The sequence below is a fragment of the Manacus vitellinus genome, unplaced genomic scaffold, assembly GCF_001715985.3.
Source record: "Manacus vitellinus isolate BGI_N305 unplaced genomic scaffold, ASM171598v3 scaffold_2_pilon, whole genome shotgun sequence".
Lineage (NCBI taxonomy): Eukaryota > Metazoa > Chordata > Aves > Passeriformes > Pipridae > Manacus > Manacus vitellinus.
Window position 1 is genome coordinate 28,163,919 of NW_021940208.1, and position 16,788 is coordinate 28,180,706.

The 16,788-nt window shown below is 35.7% G+C and overlaps 1 protein-coding gene across 1 annotated transcript in view; it reads right to left on the reverse strand.

The window, feature by feature from the left end:
* The window catches only part of VWA8 (von Willebrand factor A domain containing 8), a 179,792-nt gene that overhangs the window by 130,588 nt on the left and 32,416 nt on the right, over positions 1–16,788 (reverse strand). Inside the window, exons 5-10 of the mRNA XM_018071170.2 lie at positions 12,152–12,319; positions 10,147–10,311; positions 9,723–9,772; positions 9,309–9,417; positions 6,273–6,377; positions 954–1,085 (exon numbers count right to left, since the gene is read on the reverse strand). Of these exons, the coding sequence (XP_017926659.1) occupies positions 954–1,085; positions 6,273–6,377; positions 9,309–9,417; positions 9,723–9,772; positions 10,147–10,311; positions 12,152–12,319 (729 nt within the window). The remainder of the gene's footprint in view (positions 1–953; positions 1,086–6,272; positions 6,378–9,308; positions 9,418–9,722; positions 9,773–10,146; positions 10,312–12,151; positions 12,320–16,788) is intronic.

The following is a 16,788-nucleotide window of genomic DNA, read 5'->3' on the forward strand; positions in this document are numbered from 1 at the left end:
AACACAGAAGAGAAAGAGCAATTAGTATTGTGAAAATCTGAAGGAGCTACTTTGACCAGAACCTTGGAGAGTTTCACCACATTAAGGCACTTGCTCTGTTTCCACTTCCTGTTCTAGTCTGATAACTGTTTCATCTGCAAACTTCTTATGCCCTCCTGTTCCCAGAGACATTCTGTAGACATACTTTCAGAAGGCATCACCTATATGTCAAATGAAAACAAAAATCTTTGCCTCAGAAAAGAGTTGAATCAGATTCCTACAGATTCACCTTTTCCTGAAAAATTCCCATTTGCTGTTGTTCCCCTTTTAACTTTGTCATGGTACAAACTCTCTGAGGATATTCCTCACCAATGTTACTGTGATCTCTCTGACTCACACTAATTCACCTTTACAGACTCTCTAGACCCTCCAATTTCAACATTAACTTCAAATTCTCAGATCAGCATCTGTTTCCTGAATAAGAACTTATTTCACTCCCTAGCAGGTCATAAACTTCATTGGAAGAAACTCAAATTAATCATATTTGATGTGATTACTTTGTTCCACTTTTTCAACATCCTGTGTCTGAACATTACTAAGCACTCATTAGATTTTATTTGAAGTGTAAACAAAGACAGACTATTGTTTTTACTAAAAGAAAAAGCGAAAGCAGCATCAAGAGCATCATAAGTACTCTCTGCTATTCTAATCCAACTAAAAGAAAAAAGAAATTCAGAGGCTTTTTTTTTTATCCAAACTGCAATGATTCACATGGAGGTATGAGTTTATCTAGAAATAAAATCTTGTACATTCATAAACTAATATTCCAATATCTAAATGCATTTCCAGTAAATATCATGTATTAAAAAAAATTCAAATTACTTTCAGTATCAAGTGTAAGTGTCAAATTCTTGATGAAAACAAGTTACTGATTTTTAAAAACATATTATGGTTTGATGAATATAAATTCATACCTGGAATGTCACTTCTTTTTCACCAATTTGGACAGTTACATCAGCTTTGAAGGGTTTGTTTCCATGTACACTTTCTACTTTAGTAATCTTTCTGGGAATCAAGTGGTTTTCTGAATCTTGAAGCTCAAAACGCTGTAGAATTAAGAGGTGAGGAAATTAGTTACTGAATACAACTTTCTGGTTTTTCAAACTGTTCCTTCCAAAGCAATACCAGAAGTTCACAATGAATTGTTTGTGAAGTCCTAAATCCACTTACTTTACTTCAACTTTTACTTTACATACCTGTGATCACATTTTTGATGGCCTATGTATTTTACATTTAAAACCAAGGCAAAGAGATTGTACACCATCTACTTAGTGAGACTGTAGTGACAGATGTAAAGTGAAACTGTCACATGGTGACTTTGCCAAGTCTTAATCTGACAGTCCAAAACAACATGAGAAACGAATGATTGCCTTTAGCAAGTGTAATAATAGATCACCTATCTTTGCAGGTCATTATAACCAATTGCAGATTTAAACATCTGACTACCAATAAAAATAACCACCAAACATGACGTTTACTTAGCCTCACAGCTGCCTTATACAATGAAAACTGAGGACAACCTGTACAAACTAAGCCTTCAGCATGTTCTGGTATATCAAGGACATAAAATGGGACATTTGTCTTCTCAATCCTCTTTTGAGCATTATACTCTCTTATTTTGTGCTGTACATAGAAAGCATGGAAACCATCCAAAAATGTTGGGGAAGGAGAGTCATACTGGGGAGTTTATGCACAAAACCCCTAATAACCAAAACTACTGAATTCATAGAGTCATTTTATTCAACAGAGCGAAAGCTGAGTAAACAAGAGAAAAAGGAATATTATCCAACCCCTTAGAATTCTTAGAAAAAAAATTTTTTAAACAGAAGTCACTAATGTAAAGTAATTATTAAAAAACATGTAGTTTTATTACTACTAGGCTTCATAGCACTGCTGATTAAAGTTTAGAAAGAAAACTGAGATGGGTTTTTACAAACACTTTTGCTCTTCATCACTTCATAAATTCCCTTTCTGGAACAAAACCCTACTAAAATTTTATGTTTAAACATGTATTTAAGATAAATATGCTTTAGTAAAGGGCTGTGCCCAATTATATTCTTATTGTAACAGCTGAGTCTACTTCTGATACCATTAAATGCTTAAACAACAAAAGAGGATAGGAATGTCTACTGAGTAGTATCTCAAACTATGCTTCTAAGAAATGCTCCAATTAGGATTTTGTGAAAGGAACTACCAGATGTTCTCAGTCTTATCTTCATTAGGAAATTACAATATTCTTACAAAGTTAATAGCATTTTGGATAGAGTCAAAGGCGCTCATACACAAAATTGCAAACTGCTTGTACGCTAAAATCCCTTACCAATGCAAGAAAATAACTGTGAGTGAGTAAGAAAATTATCTGCACCAGCAGGCTCTGCATCAAATAACAAAGATTTGGAGACAGCATCGGCAGACCTTGTATACAAAGGTCTTGGGAGCGTAAAATTTCTACAGTGTTTTTTTGTTTGGTTGGAGTTTTTTGTTTTGGTGGGGGTTTTTTGTTTGTTGTTGTTGAGGGTTCTGTAGCCAGCATTTTAGACCCTAAGTCAGGACAGTGAAAAAGGACTGTCTATGTGCAGAATGTTACTGAATTTATATAACTTAAATTCATCTTACTGAATTTGTACAATTTGAATTCATCACATGTAACCACATAGATGCTGCTGAACTGAATACTGTAGTAATTAAACAAGTGACCACACTTACATCTGAACAGGACCAGCAAACAAAACTGTCTGTGGTTTTCACAGCAAGACAGATCTCTTTGACGCAGTTCTTCATTTAGAATTATGATAGGCAGATATGGAATCAGAGTGGTATGAAATGGATGTACAACACATTAAATATACCTCTGCTGAGCCAGAAACAACTTCCTCTACAAAATATTCAAGCTGATAGCTTCAAACGAATAATATTTGTGGCTTGAAATACATTCAGTATTAGAAAGCTTGGGAGATACTGGAGTATGAGATACTCCCATGAGAAGTGGGCAGTCTCATTGACTGAGACTCAAAAGAAAAGCAAAAAGAATAGACTAGCCACCAAAAACCAAGGAAGTGGTTTGGCAGTCCTTAATCGTCAGGCCACATTCTGCATGCTTAGAAACATGTGAGAAAAGGCAAACTGTAATAATTAGAAAAAAATGAAACAAGAATTCTGACTACTTGGAAGTATCTAATGATTGGTAATGTCTCAAAATGGAAATTGCAAGGAATACACTGGCAATCCAGCTGGTCAAAGGAACAGAGAGTTTAAATGAGTAGTAGTTGCAGATGACCACTCTGCTGAACCCACAAGGCAGCTAAGTTATTCAAAAGAGGCATCCAAAGGCTGGAAGATTCTCTGCATGGGAAGGAAAGAGAATTTACCAAATAATAAGAGAACTGAACTGCTTCACAAGAAGCAAAATATGAACTGCAAGTGCAAGATGGGATGGATAGATAGATGAAGTCTGACAGATTCCACTACAGTGGTATGTATTGGCACCAGCAGCATCCATTAACACAAACCCCTAAAGATTATAAAATACTTTGGAAGGAGTAAGAGAGAAACAAATCCTTCCTTGGAACAAAATTTGCAAAAGAAATACCTGAGAAGTGAATAGAATTCTTCTGAAGAAGGATTATTCTTGTCTACACAAGAAATAAGATTCCAGTTTTCTGAGCTATTAGGCCACTCTCTGTGAGAGTGCCTACGTAATGTGAAGATTCCCCACTGCAAGGCAAGGAAACAGTTTCTGAGGAGGAGGTCAGGTAAGATTAAAGTGGGTGAGCAAGTAATAGAAAAATAGGTAAAAGGAACAAAAAAGCTTTATTTGATACAAGATCAAGACAGTAAACACAGAATTAATCAAAACATGAAAAAAGTGAAGAAAAATTCTAGGGCCTTAGAATGAAGTTAAAAGCTTGGATACAGGCTAAAATAGACTTGCTCATTTATTAAGACAAATCTGATCTATATGCTATTTCTAAAATCTCGTGGAAAGATTCTCCTGATTAAACTGTACAAAAGTCCAAAAAGTGGGTGTTGCCTACTTGTTCAAAGAGGTACAGGTATGTGAGAATTAAAAAGAGCAAACCCAAAATATCCAATGACTTTCAGTAAAATACTGCAAGTTTATGCGACAAGGAAGAAATAACTATCAAAAAGTTGGAGTCTCTTATGAGCCACCAAACTCAATCTAAATGAAGATGACCAGTTTTTAAAAAGCCTGTTACTGTTCTACTAACAGATAGAAGTCTATTTTCACACAGATGAAGGTTCTTATGGGCAACTTCAATTACCCTGAACTGTGGTGGATGGGCAACACAGTGTGGCACAGAATCACAGAAGGAGTCAGGTTGGAAGGGACCACAGTAGGTCACCTGATCCAACCTCCCAGCTCCAGCAGGGTCATCCTAGAGTACATTGCATGGGACTGTGTTAGATGGTTCTTGAATATCTCCAATGAGGGAGACTCCACAACCTCTCTGGGCAATCTGTTCCACTGCTCAGTCACCTGCACAGGAAAGAAGTTCTTCCCCATGTTCAGGTGGAGCTTCCTGTGCATCAGTTTCTTCCTGTTAACTCTTGTTCTATTGCTTAGCACCACTGAGAAAAGCCTGGTTCCATCCTCTTGACACCCTCCCTTCAGATACTTAGAGACATGGATGAGGTCCCCACTCAGTCATCTCTTCTCTAAGTTAAACAGGCCAGGTTTCATAAGAGATGCTCTCTTATTGCCCTTTGCTGAACCCACTCCAGGAGCTCCATGTCTCTCTTGCACTGAGGAGCCCAGAACTGGACACAATACTCCAGATGTAGCCTCCCCAGGGCTGACTAGAGGGGTAGGATGACCTCCCTCGAGCTGCTGGCAATGGTTTTCCTAATGCACCCAAGAATACCAGTGGCTTTCTTGGCCACAAGGGCACACTGCTGGCTCATGGATAGCTTGTTGTCCACTAGGGCCCTCAGGTCCTTCTCCGCAGAGTTAATCAATCTAGATTTCTGAGGCTACTTGGAATAATGTCTCAGCACAGGCACTGCACTGGCTAGGAAGGGGTGATGCACAGACAGCTCCCACTATACACAAACAAGGAACAGTTGGTCACGGATGTGGCAATCAATCACAGCCTTGGTTGTAGCAACTATGAAATAATGGAATTCAAAATCCTGAGGGGTAGTGATGAAGGCAAGTGACAAATGACTTCAGATACTGGATTTGAGGCCATATTGGCTTCTTCAGAGAAGTAATAGGAAAGACCCCACAGGAGTCACCTTTGACAGTTCAGAAAAGCTAGCAGCTCATTAAGGACAATGTCCTTCAAATGGAAGGACTGTCCATACCAAAACTCAAGAAGACAAGTAGAAGAGCAGCCTAGTTACACACGGAATAGAGGACTGAACTCCAAAGCAAAAAGGCAGTATATGGAGGGGGGATGTGTCAGCAGGGATGGGCTAGAAACATTTCCCTGACACATAAGCTTGGTTTTAGGGAAACCAAAAATTCACTAGTTAGCTACAAAGTTGGTTATTTCCAAATACGCACATTCAAATAACATCTAATTTTTAGCACTGAAAGAGCTGGGTAAGATGATCTAAGCTGTGAATGCTAATATTCAACAACACCCATAACTCCTATAACGTATTAAAAAATGAAAGAAAGCGGACACCGTGCTTATGCTTTAAAAGAATAAGTGGAATAACCCAGCGTAATTAGACTTTGTCAGCTATTACCAAACATCGATAAACCAACAAAACAGACCTGACCAACAACAAGCAAAAAAAGGGTAACACCAAACAAATCCATAGACCATTATAATCTACAATTATGCTATACTGAATGTATTTTGTGCATGTCATATCTATAGCCCTTTTAGTATCTTCTCTTAAAAGTCAAATGCCAGAGGTGTTTTTTAAGAATTTGACTACTTTAACCATATAAGCAGCTACTTTCAAGTTAATTAACCACTTATTATATAATGAGGATTCTTCTGGAGCCTTTAACTGAGGTCTAAATATTTCAGACAACCTAGAGGCTTCACCTTTCACTATAACAAAATTTACTAGCTTATGAAGGTTTTAAAAAATACTATGATGAAGATTTTAAGCATCAGCAATAATGTAGCCATTTAGTTTACTTTAAATTTCTTTTTTATGCAAAAGTAGCAAAGTAACATTAGTCAAAGAACTACTGCCATAATCCATCACTCCCTGGAATTACAATACTTACTAAAAGTAAATGCAATACTTACTTTTAACATGTCTTTGACTGCAGTCCTGCCTTCCTTTCCAAGGAAAATATTATAGGGGTAAAGCCGGTCAATAACATGCTGGACTGACATCATAGGAAAGGAATCCTAATTCAAATTTAAAAATATAAATTAAAAAAATTATAGGCTCATTCTGTCCCCAGCCATTAAACAAAAAATCTTATATAGCTTTGAAATTAAAATAAGACTGTAAGGGCAATATACAATGACCACTATAAACAGTACTCAATTAATTGTCAAAACAGAAATTTCTCAGGTGTAATTCAATATAATGTAAACGTCCATAGCAGATTAGAAGAACTATGTCCTAAAATTTATTTTCTTTCCTGTGCATAAATGGAAGTTATGGTGATGGGCTCAGATACCAAAAGACATATATGGCCAAGAGAGATAAATCCCACTACCAGTAACTGAGTTTCACAGTACTACTAGAAAAGAATCAGTATGACAAGAAATCTGTATTACAGTAAGGATCTACTTGTGTACACAATGATGTGTACATTCACAGAAATTTAGAAGATTTAATTTTGATTCTATTATATTGTACAGGTTCTATTTACCAAATCTGTGCATAGACATTTCTGAGCAGCTTGACTAAAACTGTTCTGTTTTGAAGTAAGTTACTAAGTATGCTTCCACTTTCTATACAAAATTGAAAACAAAGGGTTTTTTTACTTTTTTAAAAGTTGTTAGTTTTAAGTACTAACTCTTCTGTCAGGTGCTGCGAACTAGATGAAGATTTTATTATTTTGCTGCAGTAACAGAAAGAAAGAGAAATGAATTTATGACTACTCAAGAAACTATGCATAAAGCCTTTTGTGGTATGAAAAAAGGGTTTCAAACCCCCTAAGTTAAGTATTGATTGTTTGCTTCAATAACGACTTGCAAATATTTAAGGACTACTTGTGTGTAACACTAGTGAAAAACAGTCACTGGGCTGGCACTATCTTTTTAAGCCTTCATCAAAGTGAATATTATAATTCAAACGAAACCAACTGATTTTCAGTTACACACTTGGATTTACATTACTGAAAGAAAGTTCCTTGGAAATGAAACCAGGAGACGCATACTCTATGAAATGTGTCATTCAATTTATATTTATAAGCAGTAATAGATTTATATTATTTATAATGTTCCACATTAAAAAAAAACCCTGTAAAAATAAACCATTTAATGCACTGTAGTAAATGTACTGCTTCAAGGATCAGGGAGCCCTTTATTGCATTTTAAAAGCCTTCCGTCTATATATAAAGACATACCATGTAATTTGTCCACATTATCTCAAATGAATAATAATTACAATGGCGTGTATAAAATTAGCCTTTTCAGAACAGGATCCTATTAAAAAATTCTCCTTTTCAGCAGGCAGGAGTTTTCAAGCCAAGATATATGTTTTAGGACTGTGTGAATCCATGACAGAAGATAAGAAACTACTCACTACAATACATTCCCTCCTTCCCTCCACACTTTTAAACAGTTAAACTAGCCAAGCTAGAAGCAGAGGATGGCACTGACCCAGCACATGAAGGAAAAATGCTGTAGCTAGTAATCACTGAGAACAGTCAGCTTAGAAAACCAAGTGATTAAAACTAATTCTAAAAGAAACAGTTTTCATCTACCTAAAAAAGACACTGTCATACAATGATAGTTTACATTCTCTAATGCAAAATAAAATGCTTCCTTCATTCCATAGTTTAGGTAATAGCATAGGGTTCATTTTGTTTCTGTTACTCTGAAAGCCATCTGGCATTCATTTAAAAATAATTTTTCACCATGGGGCTCAAAGAATAAAAAGTTGCAATTTATTTTAAAATCCAACACGTATTTCTTTCCTAAAGCCCTCCAAATCCTGCTTCATTTCACTGAACTTGAATTTTAATGAGTTCTACATCTAATGTAGGATCACAAATTCAGAAAATAAATTATGTCTGTAAGTATCCAGCACAACTGAGGGGACCGAGCACCACAGTAACTATATTTCAATGTATATAATCCAATAAAACATGTAGAAAGTGATCTGCTGCTGAGCAGTACCATAGGTAGAAGGACTGCATATGAGACAACAGAGAACTATCCCGAGATCCTTCTACCGACTCCTGCACCTTGGAGAGAGGGTTTGAGAAACTGTCCTTGTACTTTACCCTCCTAGGCTGACCATATCTTACTGCATGCAAAAGGGCACCAACCCCTCTCTCTCTTCATACAGATCTCATCTCCCTGACTTCCTTCAGGAGGCACCTTCCATTCTGACTTTGGCTTTTTACCATGTAATTATAAAGTCCAAGAGACAGAGGACTATCTGGGAAAGCAGAAGGACTGCCACAGCTTTATTCCTGATCTGCCTGATCTGTCACTGTAAATTCAGCAGGTGTACAGTTGCGTATTTCCTTATGAACCGCAGGTGTCAGGAAGCACTGCATCTTCAAGTGTGCAAAACCTGCCTCTTCACGTAACCCTCCATTTCCATGTTTATTCTAAATCCATCAGACCACCCAAAGACCTAATGTAGGCTTCATCTCAGACATCGTAACTGTTTCCTCCACCCACATTCGAATAGTTTCTTGGGTCCTTTAACATATCAGTTGGAGAACAACAGGTGTCTTTGTAATGCGATCAATCTGATTTAAAGCATAACATTAAATCCAAAGCACTTTTAGGTTGTGCTTTTTATTTCTCTCCAGTGACTACCTGAGTGCTGCCAGGTAAACCATAGATGACCCTGAAGTCAGGTAACATGATTCACTAGAGAGGAAAAAATAATAAATTGAGCGCTAAGATACATTTAATCACAGTACAAATTTTATGTCATATCATACTTCATCTTTCAATGTTATGCTATATGCTTGGTTAAAATATTATCCAGAGACATCTGAGTGAGACTTTTCTTCCTCAAACTATTCTTAGTTTTTTCAGGTTTCCTTTTTAAATATTCATGTTAATCTTCTTCTGACAAGATGAATAAACCAGATCTGAGAAATTTTAAGCCCATACAGTTTCACAGCATGTGTATGCACATACCAAAATCTGAACGGCAGCCGATAAGCTGTCTAAAGGAAAATCTGGAAGTCCCAGTGTAGAAGATTCTTGAGAGCAGAGAGTTGTAGCAAAAGACAGGAGCTGAGAAATTCTGCATAGGAAAAAGAATTACAGAGTTTTATACATGCTATCTATATTTAAAATACTAAAGCATAAAAAGTTAAATACAGTTAAAGATGCTGGAACTACTTCTGAGAGCAAACAAGTAAGGTGTAACTGAAGTTCTAAAGCATGAAGGCTGCATACAAAAAGCAGTGTGAGCATATACCCACTCATAAAAAAAATTTCTTCAGTTCCTGTCTCTATGCAGTGATAGAGAAGCAAAAATAGCACGGAATCCTGCAAGGACATCACTTATTCATTTTTTCAATTTTTTTTTTAATTATGAAAAATTACCTCTCTGTGGAAATGTTTGATCCAATTGAATATAATAGCTGAAGATGGTCCTGAAAATAGAACATAAAATCACAGAATAAATTAATTTTGGGATCATATTGTGGGTCACAGGTCATGATATATATGGCATTTTCTATCTTTTCCTATAATTTAGACGTGAGGATTCTACTCACTCCTTGTCATAGAATTAATTTTATTTAAGAAAAAAAAATCAAATTCTTATATGTTTTACAGAAGTTACTTTTCTGCTGCAGCATTCCATGGCAACTCTAAACCTGCATCTCAGGAATATATTATTAAAAATGTACTTTGATATAAATTCATAAGTCAAGAATTCTTTTCAGAGGTGAGGTAAGTAAAACATAACATCAAAATATTATCTTTACCCAGTACGAATAATCCAATCTTCTGCTACAACACTCACCTTAAAGGGCAGATGATAAACATCTCTAGCTTGAAATCGAGAGCGAAGAGGTGGATCCAAAGGGTTACCAGAGTATTTAGGTACTGGCAGGCCCAGTGCTATCACTCGAAAATCTTCACTGACCCGAACAATCTTCCATGCATCTAACTCTGATTTTGTATGATCCTAAATAAATTAAAATAAAGCAACAAGAAGAAAAAAACCCCACATCATTAAAAACTTATGATGACTAAGCTTCAGATCAATTAACAGCGCTGGTCCTTCAACCTAAATGTAGTAGTGTTCTCATCTTTCATTGAGAGTGGCTAGAAAGCATTGAACTCGTCAAATCTGTGGAAGGTAAAACCAAGTTTTTTCAAAATGAACATAAAAAGAATGCTTGATTAGGTACAGCTTTCAGGCCTGTAGCAATTTGACCAAAAACCCCACAGATGGTGGTGCCTGTTGTGATGCTACCTTACATTACATCATGTGAAAAGGTACTAATATAAGACTGTTTTTATGAAGAACAGAAAATATACAGACCACAACGTTTATTCTACTCTAAAATATTAGAATTGGTTTACCACAAACAAGCTTTTTTCTTCTTCCCCCCCTATTACAAGCGTAAAGGCAACTAAAAATCTCCATTTTAAAACTTCCATTTAAAAATTATGTTGTATTATATTAAATAATACAAAACTAGCCTCCTTTATGTATTATTGTCAAGTAAAGGATTCATTACACCAAAAAATGCAGTCTTTATCTTTCCACATCACAGTTAAGACTTCCTTGAAACCACACATGAGTACATTTCCTTCAGACCTAGATGCACAGTAATTATTCACACAGGAGAAGCAAAATGAACATTAGTTTATATAATACAATATTCCCCAAACAATAAAACAACAATATTAGATTTAATATTGTAGCAAGAGATTTATTTAACTCATAAACTATTAGCAGTTTGCCTGAGGCACTCATTTTGAAACATTTAATCATTAGAAAAGTGTTAAATGGAAAAAGGAAAAGAAAATGTTTTGCAACTGAATCTGTTTGAATTCTCATTTTCAGTCTTTAAATAAAACTACATTTTAAAGCTTTGTTTTGAAATATAATAATAATACTTCCAATAACTGCATCTACTAATTAAATATAATAAAATATTTTTGGAAAAGGCATGGATCAGAAGAATTTTAACCACAGATGAGAGGCATAAGAAATATATATATATTTTTAGAAATTCACTATGGTACTTCACCACAGCTGGTAAGTTCATGCAATTGAGACCAATGACAGAAGACTTAGTGCATATTTCCCTCCTGTGCCACATGGGTCTGAATTATATAAGTAACCACAGTTAGGTATGGCAGACAGAAACGTGAGCAAGCAGGTGTTAGACTGACAGGTATGTGACTGGCAACTACAGTACATGAAAGTAAGATGCAAAGTACTACTGAAACTGTCAAAAAAAAAATAATGTTAGTGAGTAAAATCTCATTTCCTATCAATCTAACCATTTTCTATAGTTTAGATTGCTCTTTACATATACTTTTGCAAATTAAAGGCAAAACAGCACCAATGAATACAGTGTCGCTCATCTTGACCTCATTTGTTTGGTATCCTAACATTTTAAAGGCTTAGCAACAAGGCTATTGCAATGTTGAAGCATTATCTGAACTTCATGGGAACAATTTCAACTTAAATATCTTTTCACAAGTATATTTTAGTTCCACGTTTTAGAAACATACACACTTCATATAAGGTTAACATGGACTACTCTTTTTCCTGTGAAGACAAGATACAGATGAAAACTTTTTGTTTTTGAAAACAGTAGTTTGACTTCCCACATAGCTTACCCTGCCTACTTCATTCTATGCAACATTCCAGAAAAAAACCACAGAAACCTTGGTGAGATTTCCCCCATTTGATTTGTAAGTACTCTCCCCTTCACAACAGTATTCCAGCACTACCAAGAACAGGAAAAAAAAAAAGAAAAAGGAAAATCCAAAGAGCATTTCCATACCTGCAAAAGTTTGTCATAACGCTCTGCAGACATGAGAAAACGACCATCTTCAAGCTGCATTTCCCTATTCTCCAGTAAATTGTTTAACACTGGCAGGACGTTCCGCTCAGCCTTCTCCAAGCCTTCCAGAACAAGAATTCTGCCTTCAGTAGCTGCACGAACCGCACACTTTTAAAAAAAATAAAGCCCCACAATATTATAATAGAATTAAACCTTCCATATTTCATTAAATCCTGCTGAAAAAGAACCTCCAAGTGTTTCCCAAAACAGTGCCTCTTTCTGTAAGAATTAGTAAGATTCACATCAGTAGCAATCAGGAAGAATGACAGCTGACTACTTTAACAGTGCTTCACATTCATGAGCTGGACTTTTATCTCCTAACTATTACAGGGACTGACAGAAATAAGTTCTTCTATTTTGTACCAACAGAATAAAATATAAAACTTTGCAGAATTTTAGTGTATACACAGTATATATTAATATGTGACATCCTTTCTTTTTGATGTCACATAATATTTTGCACTTTTGGGTATTTTAACAATTCTGGGATAGGTATCTAAACAGAAAACATACAATCAAGGTGGTTTTACACGTTGACAATTATATTAAAATACTTAGAAAAAGGTCTGGTATTCCTTTGGATTTTTCAGAATATGCACCAGCATAATGCATCCTCAGCACATTGCTTAGTCTGATTAGATTATAAATCTATTGAAATCAAACATGGATGATGAAAACAAAATAGTGCTAATAAATAATACATTTTTTTTAAAAGTGAAAAAATAAAAAATATTTAGAAGTATATTCCCTGACTGAATACGGTCTTCTACAAAAACAGAATAAAAATGCAGCCATTGACTTTATAATCCTTTGGAGACTTAGGGACAGAAAATTATTTCTTTTCTAGTTAATTTGTTGTTTACATATGGCTGCTTATCTAAGTGCATAATGCTGAGCCAAAATGTAAAACTAAGCTGTGCTGGTGATTTCATGCAACCTTATTATAATGACATTCACTCAAGTACATTAACTGCACTTGCTATCTAATATTCCTAATTACTGCCCAGTAAAAGACTCCAAAATACAATGCATTCTTGTGCTTTTCCAATTTGCAGAAGTTTAATCAGATAACAACACGGCACGTTTGGGCACAGGTCACATTTAGAGGCATCAAAGAGTCTTTCTTTGCATTCCTATCACATTTAAATAAAATTTTAGTCACAAGCACAGTTACAAAGGGAGACAAATGAAGTCTCTTTAGATTATGCCTCCCATAAACTCCTACAGAAGAACCTGTCATATAATACTAGATGGAAATCTCTGATGAATACAATAGATGCCAAAAATTGGGTCAGAGAGAAAGAAGGAAGATATGAGAAAGAATAATGGAGAAACATTAGAACACAAAAATGACTCGAAAAATTATATATGAAAGCAGATGTATAAAGGATGCATAAGGACAGAGACGAAGAGTTCTGCACAACAAATTGATTGCTATGTGTTCTAAAGCATCCAACTGAATCAGAGATCCATCTGAGAAGACAGTAAATGATAAGACTAATTAATTAAGATGCTTCTTATGCACAGTTTAGAAACATAACTAACAACTGGTAAATTAGCCATAACATAAGCTTTTCACATTGCTATTAAAACGGAAATAATCCCTAATCATTAATGTATCTAATACAGACCCAGGCAAACACTACTGAAAAAAGGAACTACTAAATCTTGGTACACATCTCCAGATCAAGCTCCTTTCTTAGAAAGACGAGATTTTTATATCTGGTCTCACAATCAGTATCTGAGGAACATGGAATAAACCTGTTAAAATAAGCGACAATGCTTAGATTATTTCTCTTCCACTGAACCACCAATTCTTTAAATAAGCAATGAATTTTGTTGTTGTTGTTGTTCATTGGGGACATTATAACCTACTAACAGGCAACATAAAATACCCTTCTCCTTATCCCATAAAATGTATACCAAGGATAAATTCTCTATTAACATTCTTCCCTAGAAAGGTCACTGGTCAAGTAAAAAATCTGCTTCAACCCGTTTGAATAGAAAACCTGAGTCTCCACCAGACAGTCCAATACCTGGCATGAACAAAATGCGATTTTGTCTAAACGCAGCCTGGAAATACAGCCAGAATACACTTTAACAAACAGTTTATTTGCCAAGCTGGTTGGATTATGCACATTTTAAGTCTGTGAAGACTTTATGACTGATTTTTACTAGCCAGAGGAAAATACACATTCTGTTCATATGGTTTCAAAATATTTTGAGTATCCATAGAATCTTGTTGACTCACGTTGAGACACGCACACTATGGATGAAGGCTTACTGAAACGACAGGCTTCCAGTATCAACACAAACCTCTTTCTTGAACTTGTATATGAAGGATATCTGCTGTAGGAGTGACACTGCTGACAGTGAATATTAGGAAGTATATAAAAATCATTAACTTCAAGAAAGAAGATACTCTTCTTTAGCAGTGTAATCTTGAGAAGCAGCCTACTACACTATGCTGACTGCTGATCATCAGGACCAAATACAGAGCTTGGAAACTGTTCGAAGTTGTTAGTCAAAGTCCTATTTCTCGAGAAAACAAAATTTCAAGATAAGCTTCAAATTATCTTTACCTACCTATATGTACCTTTAACAATCAGCTTCAGGAAAGACTGAATGTACAACCATGGTTTTTTACTTCTTAATCAAAGACACCCCATAACAATGATACCATGACCACGACCTGGGTTCTAATGTACTCTGATTGGCCTTCGACCAAACTGTGTTCCTTTATTTATCTTCAAAGCCTATCTGAAATAATGGAAGTTTTTCTCCAGAATACAATTAAGTAATGCACACTTCATCTACCTCTAAAATTCTTGTGTTAAGTAGCATAAAGTCTGCTCTTAAGATCAGAACAGCTGAACTATCTCTTGCTGAACTATGCTATTTCTGCATTCTGGTTGTTAATAAGTAGTAAGTTTTTGCTAGGCATACTACAAGGCATCCTCTGAATCATTACTTCAGCTTTATCTGTGTATTGATGGATTGGTATGGAAACTAAAATGCAATAAAAAAATCAGAGGAAGGAAAGTAAGTTTGCAATCTGCCACTGAAAATCGTTTTTTAAAAATGCTTCCAAGAAACAAATCTTCATAATTCTATAAAGAGAACCCAGAAAGAGTTGCACTGCCTCCCTCTCTCACTAGCCTTGTTCATTCTAAATGTTTAATATCAAACATAAATTTGACGGGGGGGCTTATATCATGCAACCTTGCTAATAAATCTAAGATTAAACATATAAATACTTGTTAAAAGGTCAAGAGGGATTTCTTAAATGTTTACTTTCAGATTTATTGTCACTGCAGTGAGGGACTATTTTGCTCATCAGAGGAGGACAGATGCTGCTGCCTCCCACCTGTGCTCCCAGGGCTCTGGAAGGATGGTAACCTGGATACCTGCTCCAGGGAATACCTGCAGCTACTGCAGGCTGGGAGCAGAAACCTTTCACACAGCACTGATCTCACTGTAATGGCTTTATGCAACAAATACGTAACACAGAATGCTTACCACAGTTTCACACTGCATCTAAAAATACATATATTTTACCTTTAAAGGAAAAACCACCTTAGAAACAAGACAACCCTAAGCAGACTTTCATTGACTTTTCTGTAGCTGAACCACAGTGGGCTCCTCCATTTGAGCATTGCAAAATATAAGTGCAGGAAGCTGTAAACCCCAGTTTTGACATAAATCACACTGTATAAACACATGGATGAAGTTATATAGTGTTAGAAAGGGATGAAGGACAGAAAAAAGCTCCCCACAATGCACATACTGAAATGCATGAGAACTAATGAGGTAAGGATTCTCAGCATCTGTAGCCTAGCTTTCAGATGTCCCTTCCAATGCAATATCTTGTTCCCACCACCTGCACAATATCCCACACAAACTCATCCACCCAATTCTTTCCAATCATTCTTGTATCTCATAAACATCACAACAATGTAATGTCCAGATGTCATTTATGATGAAAAGAGACCCTTAACAACCATATACTAAAGACAACACAAAACTTTGGCTGGTTTTGAGCTAACATGATGCTGACTGCCTGCAGCAGGCTAAAAGGACTTGATATTAAATCCATGGCACAGTCTGTTTTCCAGCGAAGGGAGGTGGACATTTGAGTCCCTGTAACCTACCATGCTAACAAATATCACAAAACTCAGAGGAAATTGATACCTTCTAAATTTATTTCCATGGGTCAAATACAAGGGATCAAGTTTTTAAAATTTACATTGTTCAAACTAACCAACAAGTAACAGGTAACAGAAAAAGAAATTATAGAGATGCAGAATGGAATATGTTAGGAGCTTTTATTACTCATTTTACCAAGGAAGGAAGAGCACATTGATTAAAGCTTGTAATTTACTGTAAATGGCTCATGTTATTCTTCTAAAAAGATGCAAAAGAACCAATAAGATGATAATTTTTTATAATACTGATATGAAAACAGCAAACTCTCTAGAAATTTAGAGGCAGTCTAGAGATCAACATACAAACACATGTTGGGGCAGTGAAGCATACAAAATTGTCTCCTACCGGGGAAACTACTATGCTAAATTTTA